This window comes from Mytilus californianus, unplaced genomic scaffold (genome assembly GCF_021869535.1).
Source record: "Mytilus californianus isolate M0D057914Y unplaced genomic scaffold, xbMytCali1.0.p SCAF_10, whole genome shotgun sequence".
In the NCBI taxonomy this organism is placed as follows: Eukaryota; Metazoa; Mollusca; class Bivalvia; order Mytilida; family Mytilidae; genus Mytilus; species Mytilus californianus.
This window is the reverse complement of record NW_026262582.1, coordinates 14,507,314-14,526,208: the sequence shown is the minus strand read 5'-3', so window position 1 is coordinate 14,526,208 and position 18,895 is coordinate 14,507,314. Positions and strand designations below refer to the sequence as shown.

The window sequence follows — 18,895 nt, the reverse complement described above, 5'->3', positions numbered from 1 at the left end:
GTGGTAAATGACCCGCGAATGAGGACGCCTTAATAAATGGCCTGATGAAGTCTCCTTGGTAAATGACCCGATGAGGACTCCTTAATAAATGGCCTGATGAAGTCTCCGTGGTAAATGACCCGATGAGGACTCCTTAATAAATGGCCTGATGAAGTCTCCTTGGTAAATGACCCGATGAGGACTCCTTAATAAATGGCCTGATGAAGTCTCCTTGGTAAAATACCCGATGAGGACTCCTTAATAAATGGCCTGATGAAGTCTCCGTGGTAAATGACCCGATGAGGACTCCTTAATAAATGGCCTGATGAAGTCTCCTTGGTAAATGACCCGATAAGGTCTCCTTAATAAATGGCCTGATGAAGTCTCCGTGGTAAATGACCCGATGAAGACTCCTTGATAAATGACCAGATAAAAAGTATATATCAGTCAATCAATTGGAATCTTTTTGCGTTGTTGGGTTGATGCCTCATTGACGCTCTACCAAGTATACCTTTTTTCATAAATACAACTATTGTCACTCAGTCTGGTTTCAACATGTATTTAATGCCTATAGTCGGGTTCCATTCTTTGTCGCACCGGTAACTTAAGGTGGTACCCAACACCTTGACTAATATTAATTTGGCTCGTTTAATTTTCATAAAATTTTGACAAAATGTTTACTCTGACCCTTTGACAAAAATATAAAAATTTCAAAAAATTTGAACCAACCACTTTATCAGAAAAATTTCATTGGTTATATAGCAGTTTGACAAACACTAATTTTGATCATTGAGAAGCTTAATATTTCCTTAACAATACAACGTAATCAAAACGTTTAGCTGATTTTTACAGAGTTATCTCCCTGTAGTGTTAGGTACCACCTTAATACCTATAAAGCCAAAAGATAAAAGATCAAATATATATTTTATTTATTTTTAATGCAATTACATTCATATTGGTCAAGGCAAATAAAATCATGAATGTGTACAACTAAGACTAGTCATGACACAACAAGCATACAAAAAAGTAAATATCAAATAAATAAATTTTGACCGATATTGACCCATTTTTCGCAATGCTACAATGTAATGACGGTTTAAGAACAGGCTTAAAAAGCTAATGAGTCCTTTCACAAGATTTAGGGTAATTAGAAACATACTTTGGCCCTCCCGAGTGAATTTGACTAGGAGTTATTTAGAGTTTGCTGAGTTTTCTCATTGACATACAAGACTAGGGGTTTTTACAGGTTGGTCGGGCCCATTCTAGGGGACGTCAAATAATTGATATTTAGAAATTGATAAAGCCCCTTATGGAAGGTTAAATGCCGGATTGTTAAGACCTTAATTGGTGTAGCCAATCTTTAGGCCGAATAAACTAGGGGGTTAACATCTTGCCAAGGCCCCGGCATAATGTAACACATACGCGTACACTCAAGCAACATTTCTAATACACAAATTGAAAGTGTAAGGCTTTGTATTTAAACGAACGGTGGATAAGTATCCCTAGTTTGATGTGTTCAAGATTTTCTCTGCCGTAAGCACTACAAAGAACTCTGGTAAACAATGCTTTAAAAATAAAATATATATACATTGGATTCTATATATCCTGGCAGTTAATGCTTTGGTTATTTTTGTTATTAAATCTAAAACTAAACTATTCTTAAAACAACTAAGTCTCATGACTTATCATATAAAATTTATAGACAAAACGAATTTTATACTGTATAAAAAATGTATTCATAATAACAACAATTTCAAAATATTCAAGTAGAAGTGTATTGCATCTGGAAACGTTTTTGTTGTTAAATATAGTGTGTGCTGGATAAAATTGAATTAATGCACCGCCTAGGAATAAACCCAAGAGGTTGAAAAATTGTGAAAACATGTAAAAGAAAGATTCTAAGTTCTATGAACAAAGGATAGCCTAGCACACAATTAACACATATATGAACAACATACAACCACAATAAGACATGTGCACTCCTAATGTGCTCCCATTATGACCGGAAGTGTAAACAGATGTCATGGAAAAGTAAGCATATTCTTCTCCAAGAAATGATAGTTATTTTACTACGACAGATTGTTGCGTAAAAGAACATAAATATATACAATAAATAAGAAAAAAGATATTAATAGGCTAATAAAAATAATGAATTTTTAATTTAATAATAGACTGACAGACAAAATTTTAGCAACAAACAAAAAAAGACAATAGTCCACAAAATAGGACATTCTAAATTATAAATAGACAATCTACTACAATCTGTATTGCAGCCATATTAAATAAAACACAGTTTAAAGCAAATTACAATACTACAAATATACTTTGTATCAAAGAAATACCAGTCGAAATCGACTCAAATTTGAGACATTGTCATGTAAATACATTAATATAAAAACTGGTTAATAAATAAACAACGGAAAAAAATATAAAATTACGTCCTTCGTTTTTTTGGAATAACAAGTCTTTGAAACTTGCAGTAAGTCAAATTCAAAAGTGTGGCCGTGAAACAAGAATCTATATATGTACACATTAATACTTTTTGAATGAGACAGCATTTGCTAGCACGAGTAGAAATCAGTTTATTTTAGTATATACAGTTGAAGTATTTTGATTTCTAGACACTTTTCCCACTAATATTGTCTAAATCTGGGTTAAATTGTCCTCGATTTATATCATCCATCATCTTAAACTGGTACTCTGTTGTAATATCTTCGCTGAGTACGCTTGGATCTGGAGGTAGAAAGAAATCGGTACCAGGATATACTGAGTTGTCTCCCGATATAATGAACGCACCTGCTTCATTTTCTATAGCTTTACTTCCGTTTATAGATGCGCTTTGTTTTCGACACAGGTCATTTTCTTGGCTTGCTGGATTTAAATTTGGTTTAATCTGTTTTCCATTCTTGTCAGTAGCATATATGTTTTGTCTCGGTTGTTTAGAGATATTCCCTAACGCAGCTTTCCGCCGTTGCAAATCATCAGCAGCATGCATGAATGAACGATCGCGGTTAAAGTGCATTTCTGCCTCCTCAGATGTTTCTATCCGATCTCCTGCTTCACCCTCGGCTATAGTAATAGTAGTGAATATTGAAAGCCCGTCGTCATCGTCTACAGGTTTGAAACTACATATATCAGGATCAATGACGAATTGACCATATCTGTCCCCATACGTCTGTTCTTGTACTATCGCGTTGATGACATTTTTCTGTGTAAAATCTCTCCATTCTTTTTCATCCACAGAATTCATTCCACAATGACTTTTATATCCAGAATCCATCCTTGACCCATACATCTTAGATTGTTTAAACCTGCTTATTTTGATAACATTATCAACTGCATTCATTAGATCGCGACCCTCTCTTGTTTCTGATAGGTGTTTACTAAAAGTTCGTGTTTCCATGTGACCGTCGTTTGGGTTAGGTTTATGTATGTGGGACAGGAAGCCTGTAAAATTATCCAATAACTGATACGAACTACCAAGTCCGTTTGGCATACTTACATCAGATAAGTAATCGAAACTTACAAATAAGATTTTTTGATGACTTTGAACCTGATTGAGAATTTTTGATAAATATGGTATAAAAATATCTGTAGCATCTATTGGTCTGTTAGATGTGAAAGCGTCATATTGACTACAGGCAGACGCAGATAAGACTAGCACGTGAAAATCAACATCGTCTGCTGTTCTAGTAATCCACTGGAATTGGTCGTCCGTCTGATTCCATGGGAAATAATTGACGTGGCATTGGCCTTGATTCTGTAAATATGTTGCAAGAGATTGCACAACCTTCGTGTGGAATTCGTTATCATCTGCTGCAATGACTGCGACTTTTTTCCTACTAATCAATCTTTCATTGTTCAAACCTTCACCTTTAAAGTAATATAATTAAAAAGATGTTGTAAACAGTGATGACATTATGCAAATATTGTCCAAATATAATGAGCTTATTACCATACTTAAAGTTATAGTTAGATGTGAAAACGTCATATTTACTACAGGCAGACGCATAGTTATTTGAGGTGAAAATCCATCATGCTTGAATTGTATTACAAGATATTTGATTGATTGATTGATTGATTGTTGGTTGCTTAACGTCCAGTTGCAAATATTTCAAGATATTTGAGAAGTAAAACTAATACTAGTAACACTATATACCACTTGTTGTTTCTAGTTATCTGTTATCATGAGTCAATGTTCATATTCTAAAATCTGATGTGTTAATTTTCTAAAACTTGACGAAACTATTCAGTAAAAAAATTGAAATAGAGTTAAGCTGAAGTTTTTACATGTTGACGCTATGTGTTTAAAAAATGACAGGATCTTGACACATACATCATGGTGTATAGTACCACATACATGCGACGATCAGAAAACATGCACTCCTTCAAAATCATGCTAGATCATTCATAGGTTTTTATATATGTTGTCTTCGGAGTACTGTTTCAGTACTTGACCTTTATTTTCCACTTTTAATGGACTAAATCAAATTCATAAATTCAATAATAACTAATGTTGCATAACCTCACCATCATTTCGTAAATAAATAATACAGAATCTTTTAATCCATTGCTTACTCTGCCTTTGTCCATTCTTTTGACCACTATACAAGATTTTTTAGCTCCTGATTTTATAAAATGCCTTTACCCTTTGTTATTGTGACTATATTTATTTTTATCTGTTGTACGCTTTGGATATTCTATTCATGGGAGTGTTTCGAATGTTTCGGTCGCTTCAGTATATTTATTACCTACCCTTTTGTTTTACTGATGTGTAAGGTACTTTTTCAGCAACTGTCGGATACTCATATCTGTTTCCGTCATGGGGAGGAGGGCGTTTATAAAAATTTCTGCACACATCCATCAGTTTATTTTCCTTCAGTCCTGGAAAATTAAAAACTCCTACATGAGTAAATATCACTATATAAGTGTTACGTTAGTAGCATTTCTGGATTTACCTTCATCAGGAACGCTCAAACCTAACAATTTGAAGACGCGAGGAGCATTATGATCAACATGGGCTTAAAATGAATCGCCAAAATCACCAAAGGTCAACATTACCTGAGGGAGCAGAAACCTTAGTTTCTTAAATAAAGCAACGCAGAACTGAGTAATGTCAGAGTGAATTTATGAGTATAATTTGTATATGTCATTTATTAATATACATCGAATATATATTGATCGAAGAACTCAGGGGCAGATTCAGGATTTTTGAAAGCGTGTGTATATCCACAAAACGTAATAGATACTGTCGAGCGGATCGAGGCGAAAATATTTTGGCGATTTTATGCCAAAATATCATAGTTCATAAGAAATATGAGATTTCTTTTTTGGCCCTAAACTGGATCGACATTGATGATTGTACCGTAGATATGAAGATAGCAGACGACAGACTGTCGACAGTACATGTAATTTACAGATGTTCTCAAGTCGTAAAATCCTTTTCGATCACAAAAATCAAAAGAGAAAACTGTGAGGTATTGGTTGTTGGTTTTAAGCCAGACCCCAACCGGAAATCAGCAATCCCAGGATACACTCTCTCTCTTTCCGGTTAGCCATTAGACGACGACAGTCATCTATCTACACTAACCTGACAGAATCTAGACGAATCTGACAAGACTCAGTACTCAGCCAACTTGGTAAGTTGCTTACAAAATATCGGCAATTACAACAACTGTATTGGAAAATAAAGAGTTACGGGTATTAAATCGTCAATATTGGGTGGGATAAGGTAAGATATGCACCAGCCACTCATCTTTTGAAAAAAAAAAAAGGAGGTGTTGGTAGGGTTTTTTTTTCTCGGAACAAGTAACTTTTTCAACTTTGATTAAAAAAAAATCAACAAAATACATGCACAATTTTTTTTTAAATATATATGCTTTATAATTTTCAATAGAAGCAAACTTTTGTTTTTACTTTTCTTTTAAATCAATTTGGTTTTGCAAAAAAATTAAAATCAAACAATTATTGTTTTTTAACTATGCCCCACAAAAGATGAAAGATCTGTGCCCAAGGCTCCGTGTTAAATGCCGTACTTTGACCTATAATGGTTTACTTTTACAAATTGTGACTTGGATGGAGAGTTGTCTCATTGGCACTCATACCACATCTTCTTATATCTATCTATTGTGTTATTTAACTTACGCCGTCCATAAATTGTATAACAAATTCCTGTTGCTACAACAAGGACTACAATTCCGACTATACTAATTATCAATGCAATATAATTAGGCTGGTTATCTTCTTGTGAGGTCACGGCAACTGATTCCGCCATCCCATCCTTGTCAGAAACGGTGTGCTCTCCTTTAAACAACTCTGTAGTAATGACTGAAGTTTTGAGTTTTGCAGTCAGTGACAGTGGCGTCGGAATCGGAGCACTTGGGGTGTTATCTACATGTAACAAAAAAGAAAATATTATTATTGATACAATTATAATCCTTCAAACAACAATATATTAAAAACAAATGATTATTAGAAGTTAATAGACTAAGTATTCCTTTTGTTTATAAGAATACAAAATATTAAAAAGGTTCGTAAAAAAACTAATTAAAAATACCAGGCATATGATTTTGTACGACAGACGCTCGTTTCGTCTACAAAAGACTCATCAGTAGCGCTCGATTACAAAAAAAGTAACGACAAAATAAAGTACGAAGTTGTAGAGCATTATCAACCCGAAATTCTGAAAGGTTTTGCTAAATACAGCTAACTTAAGGGAATCTATTTATGGGGTCGAAAATATATAGTATTTCGAACAATTAATTGTATTGCAAATTCCACATACATCATTTGTTCATATATATGCCATCATAACCATGTTTTGATTTACAGAAATACATGTTTTTGATTCAGCTGCGTAATTTACTTCAACCGAAAGAAATTAGAATATTTATCCTGCAATCAGCCACCTATTGTACAAATATTAGGTATACAAAGATTTGATTAGTAAATTTGGCTGTACCTGTAGAAAACTGATTAAAAACGGTATTTTACATCCTAAATTTTACGGTAATATTGTACTTAAAGCGCAGAAATCACTATGTGATCCGTGTAAACTCATCGAACCTTTAAACAAACGTATTAGTAAAGGTTATCCTACCAATGTTGTAATTAGATCTTTGAATATAGTTTATACATAATACATTGGCACTAATATCGATTTTGTCATCAGCAAATTAAAACATAACTAAATTTGTATTCTTTCAAACGGGATGTATAAAGACACACCCACGTTCATTTTGATCTATAAAGAGGTTAACTTCTAACTATCCTACTGCCTGTCGATACATTTATTTTTGGCATTGCACAAGTCATGTCTTCTTTGACTGTCCATGACGTTAAAATACTAAATCCCTGGGATGTGTTTTAGTTGATTTTAGTCTCTGATGCATAATTTTTTATTATTAATTGTTTTTGGCTTTTAACTAGCTGTAAGTAACTGCGAGTACTCTCAAATCGTACTTTCTTGTTTATTTGACCTGTTGATACTAATTGTAATGCTTTTCTGTTTTCTAATGTTATTCAGGGTTATATCTGGTCTATATACCAGCTTTGATAAGTGTTTGGTATTAATATAAATTTTCACTTTTTCGTACTATAAAATTGAGAATGGAAATGGGGAATGTGTCAAAGAGACAACAACCCGACCACAGAACAGACAACAGCAGAAGGCCACCAACAGGTCTTCAATGCAGCGAGAAATTCCCGCACCCGGATGCGTCCCTCAGCTGGCCCCTAAACAAATATATATACTAGTTCAGTGATAATGAACGCCATACTAAACTCCAAATTGTACACAAGAAACTAAAATTAAAAATAATACAAGACTAACAAAGGCTAGAGGCTCCTGACTTGGGACAGGCGCAAAAATGCGGCGGGGTTAAACATGTTTATGAGATCTCAACCCTCCCCCTATACCTCTAGCCAATGTAGAAAAGTAAACGCATAACAATACGCACATTAAAATTCAGTTCAAGAGAAGTCCGAGTCTGATGTCAGGAGATGTAACCAAAGAAAATAAACAAAATGACAATAATACATAAATAACAACAGACTACTAGCAGTTAACTGACATGCCAGCTCCAGACTTCAATTAAACTGATTGAAAGATTATGTCTTCATCATATGAATATCAGGCACAATCCTTCCCGTTAGGGGTTTAGTATCATACCATCATAACATATATGAGAAGAACATAACCCGTGTCATGCCAACAACTGGTTTTTAAATAAATGTGTTTAGTGCCGATGCAAAGACCCTATAAGTGAATCAATATTAACGCCAAAATATGCAATCTTTAATGACCTGACAACAGTATCGTAACTATATCCCTTCTTAATAAGTCTATTTAAAGGTTTTGCTAGTTTCAGAGGTGAATACTGACATTTTTGTGCTTTATAAAGAATATTTCCATAAAAAGTTGGATGTGAAATACCTGAACGTATAAGAAGTCTGCATGTTGAGCTATATTTACGAATGATGTCCTTATACCGATGATAAAATTTAGTAAATGTTTTGACTAGTTTGTGATATCGAAAACCCTGGTGTAATAATTTTTCAGTAATACATAAATTTCTCTCGTTAAAATCTAAAACATTGTTACATACACGAGCGAATCGTACAAGTTGAGATATATAAACACCGTAAGATGGTGACAAGGGAACGTCACCATCTAAAAATGGATAATTAACGATAGGAAATGAAAAATCATCTCTTTTATCATATATTTTAGTATTAAGCTTTCCGTTAATGATATAGATATCAAGATCGAGGAAAGGGCAGTGGTCATTGTTAGTATTAGCTTTATTTAAAGTAAGTTCAACAGGATAAATTTCTTTAGTATACATACTGAAGTCGTCATTATTGAGAGCCAAAATATCATCCAAATATCTAAAAGTATTATTAAATTTGTGTATCAGATGTTGTTTCGATGGGTCTTTACTGATTTTTGTCATAAATTGTAACTCATAGCAATACAAAAAAAAGGTCCGCAATAAGTGGTGCACAGTTAGTCCCCATTGGAATTCCGATAACCTGACGATATACGGAATCTCCAAAGCGAACAAAAATGTTATCTAGTAAAAATTCAAGGGCATATATAGTATCAAAGCATGTCCAATTGACATAGTTTTTTTTGTTTATTGCTACTAAAAAATGACCTAAAAGAGTTTGAACATATATATTCACACTCTGACTTTTTAAATGCCCATTTAATTAGGTGTGTGAATTTTTTCTTAATGAGAATGTGAGGCAATGTGGTATATAGGGTAGAAAAATCAAAACTTTGAACAGATTCAAAATCACCAATATATGCATGCAATTTATCAAGTACTTCCAACGAGTTCTTGACACTCCAAAAGTAATTAATTCCACTATTTTCGAAGGCCTTATTTGAACAATTTATTATCAGGTTTTTGATTGTACCAAGTGTACTGGTAAGAAGAATAGACAATTTAGTAGTGGAACAATGGCTTGAAGACGAAATGAATCTATATTTGTAAGGTGTTTTGTGTAGCTTCGGAAGCCAATACATAGTTGGGACTTTCATTGTATTTGGTTCTGCTTGTAAAGCGGTAGCTAAAAGTTTATGTTTGTTACAGATGTCGTTTTCTGAAAATGGAGTCAGTTGGAATGTTGGAACATCAAAATTATTTATTTTGTAAACATATTTCCTTTCTCTATTTGAACTGTACATGTATACCTAACAACAAAATTATTTGCATTTACCTGTGTTTAAATAATTGCAAATGGCTGATATTTTTGTTCTAGCATATTGTTTTTCTTATATTCTTTAACATTTCACAGCGGTATAACATGTTCCTTTAATTATTCTTCCCTTAGTTTATTCATTTTGTATTTACATTGTATCATAGATTAAATTTATTTGTTCAGTATATGTTCACTGGTGTTAATATGTCTTTTGATTGAGTTAAGCCATTTCAATTGATATTTTATAGTGTGTCTTTCTATGTTGTGATGTTACACTATTGTTTCAGATAAGGGTGAAGGTTTGGTACCATTAAAACGTTTAAACCCGCTGCATTTGTTTGCACCTGTCCTAAATCAGGAATTTGATGTTCAGTAGTTGTCGTTTGTTGATGCGGTTCATAAGTATTTCTCGTTTCTCGTTTTTTATATTAATTAGACCGTTGGTTTTCCCGTTTGAATGGTTTTACACTAGTAATTTTGGGGCCCTTTATAGCTAGCTGTTCGGTGTGATCCACGGCTCCGTGTTTAAGACCGTACTTTGACCTATAATGGTTTACTTTTATAAATTTTGACTTGGATGGAGAGTTGTCTCATTGGCACTCATACCAATATATATAGAAATAAGTCTCTGTATTCTCTGTTATCCTGCCTCTATGTTAAGCGAACGGTAATATTAAACTTGCTGTTAATTTTGGGTCCTCATCATGATCTCCGTTAGAGCCATGTATATGGCGATTCCTATAGAAGTCAAAGAAACCAGTTTGGAATTTTAAAAAAATTAAAGGACACTCGCTTCGAAACAGGAGAAAAGGTTAACGAGCCTCACTTTCTTTCTGTTTCTAAACTTCGTACACATAAATTGTTTTTTTTTTCCTACAGTGTATTATAGGATTAAACGCCTTTTTAAATGTATTTATTGGTGTATAAACTCGACCAATTCACTCACAAAAAAATGAAAGTCCGAAGAACTTTTATGACATGTTTGTGAGTGACTTGGTCCAGTTTATACACCAATAAATTCCTTTAAAAATGCGTTTAATCCTTATAATTCTTTAAAATTGGAGATAAGGAATTTATTTTTCCACACTCGTAACCTCTATCACATGTAAATTGTATATTTGAGTCATTGAATTGGCCTGACGCATGAATATATTTGTTGTTTAAAGCAAAAATATGTACTCCATGAAATTTGCTATCTGATAAAAAAATAAACTACAAAAACTCTTATTATCATTCAAATGAATGTTTTGTGTTTATCAATTAGTAAAACGATTAACGCGAAGTGAAAATAATTCTTTTAAACGTCGAGCCCGATTGTGTTATTATCGCCGCTATCTTGATTACATTGGTTACAAAAAGAAGTTCGGTCAACGTCGTCTATCGAAAAATAAACAACGTCAAGAACAACTACCGGAAGTCTTCTCGACCAATCATATCAACGTATTCCCTAATATGCAAATCATATAAGAATTATATAATTATATTGTAAATTTTGTAATGTTGTAATTTAATGTTGTACGTTAATTATGCAGATGTATTTAGTGCTATTAATTTCACAACTTACCCACTGGGATCTCTATAACACGTGTCAGTGTTTTCAAACAGGACACACAGACAGATAACAGATTTTTACATTTACACTCAAAATTACTTCGTGCTTTGTCGTCAAATGGTTGTACCTAGATTAAAGAATATTCAATAGGAATACACACATGTATATATAGATTCTACTAATGCATCGTGTGTGATACAATATTTCTCAACTCTCGACATTTACATTTTCAAATATAAAACGAGAGGCTAGCCGAGCGTTTTAAATACTTAAAATTTAACTGCCGAGATTCGTATCACAAACGTAAGTTTATGTATCAACAACATATAGTCTTCAAGAAAAAATCTATGCATTTGAAATTTGAGATTGATGATTATAAGACAAATTTAAGAACGTTTTTCGCCGATTTTATGAGCTTTCTTTACAAATGTTCATCTATTTTGAATGAATTCAATCAGTAATATTCAGAAAATAAAAGAGATTAATGCATTATTTTTTTGATTTTCAGTCAAAGTCCAACGAGCCAAAGTTATATGCAAAATACTTTACCCAAATCTGTGACATAGCCCATTTACTGTTCCTTGACCTTAACATACAAAATTAATAAATCATACTTCGTTGTCGTTTCATAATTTTTTCATTCGCAACAGACACTGAGTGTTGAGGGTCCTTCCTTTCTGTATTCTTTCATTTTTTATGTAATTTTCTCTTTTCTTTTTTCTTTACAGTTTTTGCCTATTGATCTCTATTCTATATATGTAGGCACCCCATTATTCTCTTTTCTTCATGTTCTGGCCCTATTCTTCTCTATTTATTTGGCCTATTTTGCTGTAGTATTGGGCCGTTATTCTCTATATTGTAAACCCCATACAGACACTCATGTATTTGAGTGCATGATGCTGCACTTGATAATTGATACTTACACCAACTCTGTAATGACCAGGATCGATGTCATAGAAAGACATTTCTGTCTGAAAATAATTAATTGGGAATTAGAATCTTAATATCATAGATCTTTGGGAGTTAAAAAAACAAAGGTGAACAACACTTATAACCAAGAACATCTGTTCGGTTATCTTCCATTATGTTTAAATTAATGCTCAAATTACATTTTCAATACCCCCACAAAATTTAAATGGATTACGTACGTTTAATCCATATTTGACGAAAATGGAATTAGTTTTATTTGGCAAAATCAACTTCCATTGGATAAACTGTGTTTAAAGAACATTATTTCACAAAAACTGAATGACAAATTTATCCAACATTGGTTTTCCCAAATGAATACCTCTTCAAGAGGTGCTTTTTATTCACATTACAAACAGGAATTTCGTTTGGAAACCTATTTAATCAAGTTGAAGCTGTGTGACAGGATTTATATAGCAAAATTCAGATGCTCAAATTTAAAATTTCCTGTAGAAACGGGAAGATGGTCTAGAATACCAAAAGATGAGCGAATTTGTCATCTCTGTGGAAACGGGATAGGAGATGAATTTCATTATCTATTCAAATGTCAAAAACAGGAAATAAAACTGCTTAGAAATAAATATATACCAGAATTTTATACTGCAAATCCAACGGAGTACAAATTAAAACAGCTTCTAACATTTTGTCATGTAGAACTTTACAAAAACTTAGCAATATTTTTAAAAATACTTACACGATACTTATGTTTAATATTTGTCTTTTTTGAGTTGAATGTCATGGTAACTTGTTAATTGACATTTTGCTGTATTTTACCATGCATGCGTGCATTATTATGTGTAATGTAAATGTATTGAGTATAAAAATGTGTATACGTGTATATATGATGTCCTCTTGTACACCTATGTGCCTGAGGTTTAATAATAAAGTATTGTCTATATATTGTTAATAATGATGCAATCCTCGAAAAAAACTGAAAGTAGCGTTAAACACCGATTACTCACTCGAAAAACTAAAAAAAAAAACAATTAAGAATCAAAACTTGAAATCAAATGTACAGACCAGTTACAAAAGTGGTGTGTTACCCTTGGTTGTGGATATCATAGTATCATAATGGTAGATATTTCATGTAACATATATAAAAACAAATGCAATATTCTTAGTCTGTATTCTATGATGAGTTTATTTTTTTGCTATTGTATAATACAAATTTACCGTCAGAGTTAAAAACAAAAAGGTTTTTCTGGTAATTTGCACGTCCTTTCTTTTTAATTGATTGACGTACATGGATTTAACATAATATTTCTTTATTTGTGTTTTTAAAATATAGATTCATCAATTTAATTTGTGAAGACTCTTACTAGGTTTGTCCCCGTAGATGATACTGTATGTCTGCCCTCTAGAGCGTTGCCTTCATTTGATACAATTCTGGACAATGTTATGTTATACCAGTAGAATTTTAAATCTGCTGGAGCTGGTACAAACCGGAAGTCAATAAACCTGTCTTTCGGGTTGACATAGAAGGCAATTGTCGTTCTCCATTGATCTGATGACTGCAATTCTATGAAAATGAAACACTTATTAAATAAAGTAATATGAATTAGAATTAGAATACATTTGAATGTCGAAATTTGAGCTTGGTTGAATGCATTCCTAGCGCAAATAAAAAAGACTTATTCTAAGTACGTTTTCACTTTTTTTCTAAATTTTAGACACATTTTACAATTCAGAGTTTATCCATTCAATAGCACAACTGTTCGATTATACACGTGACGATACACCGATTATACACGTGACGATACATCAATAACACACGTGATGATAAATCGATTTCACACGTGATGATACACCTATTATACACGTGATGGTAGCGTATTACATACGCAATAATACACCGATTATACAAGTAATGATACATCGATTATACACGTAATGATACACCTAGTATATACTTGATGATACATCGATAATACACGCGATGATACATCGATTATACACGTGTCGATACACCAATTATATACGTGATGAAATACCAATTATACACGTGATGATACACCGATTTAACACGTGAAGATACATCGATTACACACGTGATGATAACCTATTATTCACGTGATGGTACACCTTTTACACATGTAATAATACACCGATTATTCAAGTAATGATTTATCGATTATACACGTGATCTAACATCGATTATAAACGTAATGAAACACCGACTATACACGTAAAATACGCCGATAATACACTAGATGAAAACTCGATTATACACGTGTCGATACACCAATTATACACGTGATGAAATACCGATTATACACGTGATGATACACCGATTTAACACGTGATAATACACTGATTATATACGTGAGGATACATCGATTACATACTTGATGATACATCGATTACATACGTGATGATACATCGATTGTACACGCGATTATACCCCGATTAAACACTTGATGATACCCCGATTATAAAGATGATGATACAGCCATTATAAAGGTGATGATACCTCGATTATACACGTGATGATATTCATGTTCGATAAAGACCGTAGATTACCTACTCCGCAGTCTTTTACAACAACTGTGATGAACTTATAACAATCAAGAAGATACCAAGACCGGTGAGTCGAAGGGTTGGGGTCCAATATCATAAGTCAAGGAACAAGACAAGACAACACCAATCAATGTCAAAAAGAAAAAAGAAAAAAGACGAAAATACAAATATCACGAATAATAGGCGAAGTAGGTAGACGCGTTAATCAGACAGCAATCCTATGACAATGAAAAATGTACTAGTGCACAAAACGTTATCAAGTTAACCAAAGAACGAATCCCACAAAAAGGGAAGTGTACTCGGTAGTTTCGGAAAGGAATCGATTCAAGTAGTTGCACTAATTGTGTTAAAAGTATCATTTGGATGTTTGATGCAGAGTAAATATGTTCCATTGATAGGATTTTTTTCTAATACCTTTTACCATGCTATTGATATCATTGTAATGCAATTATTGTGATTTTGATTTAAGACATACTAGTAATCTTAAAATTTTATGTTAATCAGTGGGGATAGGATACCAAGCTGACATTCAAACTAATAATACAGACACCTACATGGCCAAAAAAAATATACAAACAGTCAAACAGTCAAACAGACAAATAACAGACCCCAAATTTACAAAAAAACAAATGAAGATTGAGCAACATGAAGCCCCAAAAAACTTGCTGATGAACTCATGTGCTCCTGAAAGGTCATTAACCAGTGCTTCTTCTGTTTGAACCCATAGATGAAGCATATCACGTGACAATGCTTTACAAATGTCTCTTGTCTCCCCCCCCCCCCCCCCCGCCCCCCTCCAAAAAAAAAAAAAAACACCCTAAAACGGAGAAATCTTACCCCATTTATTAGTTTGTCCATATCTGGTTTGAACTTCTTTCTCCTCTTTGTTTTTTGGTGTCGGTAGACTGTATGCAGTGAAGATGTACTCTCTGTTTTTTTGTGCCAGTGGATATATTTTCACTTGAAAATTCAAACCATTCTGAATTTGAAAAAAGCATACATTCACTGTTGTTGCATTTTTTTGTCAGACGTTTAGTGTGAACGCAGGAAGTTTGTTTCTCTGTAGTTTTATATAAAACTCATCTTTCTTATACAAAAACGTTAAACATATCTTTGGGGTAAAAATTGTATAGCTGTATCTAATACATAGTGAAAAAGAAAAGCAATAAAAAAAAGAACAACGAAGGAAACAAGATTTTACTAAAACATCAAATCCGAATTCTGAACTATCCTCTACTTTGTAAAAGTGTCAATTATAAATATAGAGTTATCTCTCTTTATCCACCAAGCTGGATTTCTCTCCCACACCAATGTTGTTGTTGTACATAAGTAACTTAATCAAATTGAGCGGAGTTAAAAAAAAGTAGTGTATGAGAGGATGAATGAGCATGTCAAACTTTGTATTTCCAAAAAGGGCCCTACGATAAGGATAATAAAGAATTTGAAATTTGAAGGAAATAAAAAAAACGAAAAACCAAACGGTGCACGTTTTACTTTGCTCAATTTTATTTTAAAAAATCTGTTACTCAACTAAAATGCCATAAAAAAAGCTTTTATGAACAGCAGATTAACCAAAAATAAATTCTTTCAACTATCTACAGGGGGGCTAAAATCTTTTTGTTAATCAATTTTAAACTTACAAATATAATGTAAAATATGAATACAATTTATGCTATAAATAATAGTAGTGATTATAACTACTTGGAAGGTGATAGATATCCTTGTGGATGTACAGTCTGTAATCCATTCATACAAGGTGATAGATATCCTTGTGGATGTACAGTCAGTAATCCATTCATACAAGGTGATAGATATCCTTGTGGATGTACAGTCAGTAATCCATTCATACAAGGTGATAGGTATCCTTGTGGATGTACAGTCAGTAATCCATTCATACAAGGCTATAGGTAATTCGGAAATGATGAATTAAACCAGATTTTATCTTTTATTGTTAAAAGTTTGCAATAAAGTCTAAAAGTATCTCGTTGTTCGTATTTTATATAGATTAGACCTTTGGTTTTCCTGTTTGAATTGTTTTACACTAGTCATTTTGGGGCCCTTTATAGCTTGCTGTTCGCTGTGAGCCAAGGCTCTGTGTTGAAGGACGTACTTTGACCTATAATTGTTTACTTTTTATACATTGTGACTTGGATGGAGAGTTGTCTCATTGGCACTCATACCACATCTTCTTATTTATATTAATATTCTTTTATCCACACAAAATTTTATTAGAATTGTATAATGCATAATTTTTCTTATGAAAGACTTAAAGACATCAAATGGACTACATTGCCAATGGAATCTATCTGGGATTCTTTTTTTGATTTTTTTTGGGGGGGGGGGGGATAGGTTCGGGATGAGGAAATTTTCTTTCACCCTCAATTCATTGTATAAGGACAGATGGGTTTACAAAAATATATTCTAGTACCAAGTTTTCAATTTCATTATTCAAATTACTGCTTAACATGATTTTTTTTTATATATTTTACAGTAAATAAACAATCCTAATTTGTTTACTACATGTTGTTCCGCCTGTACGTATTGCTACACAATTTACATAAAATTGAGAATGGAAATGGGGAATGTGTCAAAGAGACAACAAACCGACCGAAGAGCAGAAAACAGCCGAAGGCCACCAATGGGTCTTCAACACAGCGAAAAAATCCCGCACCCGGAGGCGGGCTTCAGCTGGCCCCCTAAACAAAAATGTGTACTAGTTCAGTGAAAATGGACGTCATACTAAATTCCAAAACATATAAATGAACTTAAATTAAAAAACATACAAGACTAACAAAGGCCATAGATTCTTAACTGGGAACAGGCGCAAAAATGCGGCGGGGTTAAACATGTTTTGTGAGATCTCAACCCTCCCCTTTACCTCTAGCCAATGTAGAATAAACAAACACACAGCAATACGCACAGTAAAACTCAGTTTAAAAGAAGTCCGAGTCCGATGTCAGAATAGGTAATAAAAGAAACTAAGCAAATGACAATGATAAATAAATTAACAAAGGACTACTAGCAGTTACTAACATGCCAGCGCCAGACCTCATTAAACTGATTGAAAGATTATGTCTTCATCATATGAAAATCAAGCATAATCCCTCCCGTTAGGAGTTTAGTATCATACCATCATAACATATATGAGAAGAACATAACCCGTATCATGTCAACAACTGGTTTTAGAATAAATGATGCAAAGACCCTATAAGTGAATCAATATTAATTCCATAATATGCCATCTTTAATGACCTGACAACAGTATCGTAGCTATATCCCTTCTGAATAAGTCTGTTTAAAGATTTGGTTAGCTTTTGGAGTGAATGACGACATTGTTGTGCTTTGTATAGAATATTACCATGATAAAAGATTGGATGTGAAATACATGAACGTATAAGATGTCTGCATGCTGATTTATATTTACGAATGATGTCCTTGTACCGATGATAAAATTAGTAAATGTTTTGACTAGTTTATGATATCGAAAACCCTGGTGTAATAATTTTTCAGTAATAGAGAGATTTCTTTCGTTAAAATCAAATACGTTGTTACACACACGAGCGAATCGAACAAGTTGAGATATATAAACACCATAAGATGGTGACAAGGGAACGTCACCATCTAAAAATGGATAATTAACAATAGGAAATGAAAAATCATCTCTTTTATCATAAAGTTTGGTATTAAGCTTCCCGTTTACGATACCTTCTTATGTATTGCTGTAAGTGTTGTGTTGACAAGTTCTAACACTATGCATCTCTTACTTCCAGTGTTATCTTGGTAATCCAACTGAAATCCTTTTACAACCAAGAAATCAGCTGAAAATATAAAGTACAACAAGTATATCACTCAGTTTCTGACTTCGAATCTTAACACGACTTGTGATCGAAATTTTACTTGCCAAAAAGATCACGACGGATGACACTAGTAAAGCAGGATCTGCTTACTCCGGTTTTTTGTGGAGTTTCCGTAGCTCAGTTTAGTTTTCTGTGTAGTGTTTCGTAGATTGTTGTTTCTTTGTTTTCATGTCGTGGGGAGGGGGGCATTGCACTGTCTAGCTATTTTCTTCTGAATCAACTTATCATTTTAGGTTGTCCCCAAAGGGTATCTCCTGTCAGTCTTTTTCAGTAAATATCATATTTGTTCCTAATTTTCATTTTCTTTAAATCAAAC

General features: G+C 33.2%; 1 protein-coding gene across 1 annotated transcript in view; it reads right to left on the bottom strand.

The window, feature by feature from the left end:
* Window positions 1-891: 891 nt before the first annotated feature.
* The window catches only part of LOC127717655 (uncharacterized), a 33,476-nt gene continuing 15,472 nt past the window's right edge, over window positions 892-18,895 (bottom strand). Inside the window, exons 4-11 of the mRNA XM_052223395.1 lie at window positions 18,428-18,540; window positions 15,560-15,701; window positions 13,525-13,724; window positions 12,163-12,210; window positions 11,252-11,366; window positions 6,124-6,369; window positions 4,735-4,863; window positions 892-3,852 (exon numbers count right to left, since the gene is read on the bottom strand). Coding sequence (XP_052079355.1) covers window positions 2,597-3,852; window positions 4,735-4,863; window positions 6,124-6,369; window positions 11,252-11,366; window positions 12,163-12,210; window positions 13,525-13,724; window positions 15,560-15,701; window positions 18,428-18,540 — 2,249 coding nt within the window. The 3' untranslated portion in view covers window positions 892-2,596. The remainder of the gene's footprint in view (window positions 3,853-4,734; window positions 4,864-6,123; window positions 6,370-11,251; window positions 11,367-12,162; window positions 12,211-13,524; window positions 13,725-15,559; window positions 15,702-18,427; window positions 18,541-18,895) is intronic.